General features: G+C 42.9%; 1 protein-coding gene across 1 annotated transcript; it reads right to left on the minus strand.

Annotated features, from left to right (window-relative positions):
* Positions 1-834: 834 nt before the first annotated feature.
* Positions 835-1,626, minus strand: LOC149926239 (uncharacterized). The gene has a single exon (XM_090161920.1). The coding sequence runs from the start codon at positions 1,624-1,626 to the stop codon at positions 835-837; it is 792 nt and encodes a 263-aa protein (XP_090018046.1).
* Between the last annotated feature and the right edge of the window lie 548 nt (positions 1,627-2,174).

Consider the following 2,174-nt stretch of genomic DNA (forward strand, 5'->3'; position numbering starts at 1 on the left):
TTGACATGTAGTGGCTATGATATTGTGTCCTGGTTGAATAACGAAATTATGGGGGCTGACGTTAATTTAGCCCCATTTTAATTTTAATTATATCTCGATAATGGTTAAGTCGTATCTCTTTTTCTTGTTGTCGCATTTTGTCGCATTGTGGGTGCATCAAATTGATAGAGAAATTTTCTGGGAAATCAAAAAAGGGTGAGACCCGTTTTGCCCCTCTGCCCCCTCGCTGCTACGCCACTGGATGTATCAAAGAAATAACACCCTAACAGTATTGGGAGATGAATAATTATTTTGGAGTATAACAAAAAAAAATCGACAATGCCTTTCATTATAGTTGGGCAAAATTTATTTTGATAATTAAAAGCATTCGCACTAGCGTGGCTAGAGGGGACGGAGGGGGCGGTCCGCCCAGGGCGCCACATTTTTGAGGGTGGCATTTGCATGGGAGTTATCCTGTAAAATAGTTTGAGGAGTGAGGCTGAATTTTGGTACGTATCGAAAGGGGAGGCAAACTCGGTGTAACAAATAGAAAAATAATTATATATTTGATTATAATAAGGTTCCCCTTAATTTTTGGATATTTTTAATTTTAAAACCATGGTCATTTTCTTTTCTTAGACGTATAGTTAGCATTGCTATTTTTGTGTTGCTGAAATATGAACGGAAATTGGTGTAGAAAACAAAATGGCTGGTTTCTCCCGTTTTCGCTGGTTTCCCGCTCGTGACGTCTTTTGGGTATTTTCCATGGGTTTGCCCTACGGAACCGGACCAATACATTTAGTAACTCGGGATTTAGAATGGGCCCTGATTCGGGGCAGTCATTAAGTGATGGAATTACTCTTTCTTGCGAGGAGGCGTCATATACAATTTTTTTTTAGTAGTGTCTTGATTTTCTCTGACGACGGATCGGTGAGGAAAACAATGTACGGATTCGCCACGTTGGAGGTTTGGACAGACTTTTTCAATCACACCGGCTTCCAGTTGCTCTTTCATTATACCGTCGTAGGCGGCCAAGTGTTCCGGATTTTGTCTCAGGTTTAGAAGGAGGGTTCGCGTGCGTTTGTTTGCGACCGCTAGGTGGTCTCCAAGTAGATTCCGGTTGGGTTTCCATGGGAGCGAAATGCAATATCGGCCGTCCTGAAAAGTTGTGGTGTCTTCAAAGTGTTGGAGTACGTAGCATTGTCCAGTTTTTGTAGAATTGTCTTCTTGAATTCCAATAGCGTCCAATGGCCAAAATTTCTGGAGTTGGGTGTCTAAGAGAGAGTCTTTTTCTGACGTTGTGACCATGGCGGTGACGATGTGTACTCCAACGGATATAGTAGGGGCTTGAGTACCTCCTGTTGCTATCCAGCCAAAGAGGGAGTCGAGGGCTACCAGGGCTTCTCCCATTCGGACAGTGGTTCCTGATAGGATTTTCCAAAGGTAGTCGGAGCCGATAAGAATGTCGACTGAGAGGTTTTCTCTGGTAGGAGAGGCGTTGAGATCAGCGATTGGCATTCCGCGGTGATCCATTTCAGCTACCGTTCCGGCGTCAGGATGAGAAAATACCGGGCCGCTGATTTCAGGAGTTTCAATGGCATCGATGATGATCGACATAGAAGGGTTATTGATGTTTGTCAACGTCATTCGAACTCTGCGGCGTGTAATTCTGAAGGGTTTAGCCGATGCGAAGCGATATACGTCTAGGGTCTTTTCGCCAAGGACTTCTAGGTAAAGTTGACGCGAGAGATCTTCTTTAATGTAAGCTATGCTACTTCATTGTCCAGAACGAGGCGCTGTCTTGTAGATTTCTGCCCATTGACGTTAGAGACGTCTGCTTGAGCGGTTTGCAATAAGAAATTGAGAGCAGTCGATTTTTAGTAGAAGCGTAGTTGCTAGCCTAGGCTTCACTAATGCCCGGCTTTCCGCGCCATTTTTTTATTTAAAATGATGGCAAATAAGCAAAATACTAGTCCCAAATCCAAGGGTTTAAAAAGAAACTTAAATCATGAAAATATTCTTAACCCGAAACATATTTCAACACCTAGGGTCCCTCCTACAACTCCTAAAATGGACGTCTCTAAAATATTCATATAAAGACCGGACATAAGCCGAATTCTCTTTAACCAAAGAATAACAAACTACCCTGAACTTAAAAGTTGGAAACCACTAAAAACGACTGCCATGTGAGGCTG

This window comes from Leiobunum rupestre, chromosome 10 (assembly GCF_980474605.1).
Source record: "Leiobunum rupestre chromosome 10, qqLeiRupe1.1.hap1, whole genome shotgun sequence".
NCBI lineage: Eukaryota > Metazoa > Arthropoda > Arachnida > Opiliones > Sclerosomatidae > Leiobunum > Leiobunum rupestre.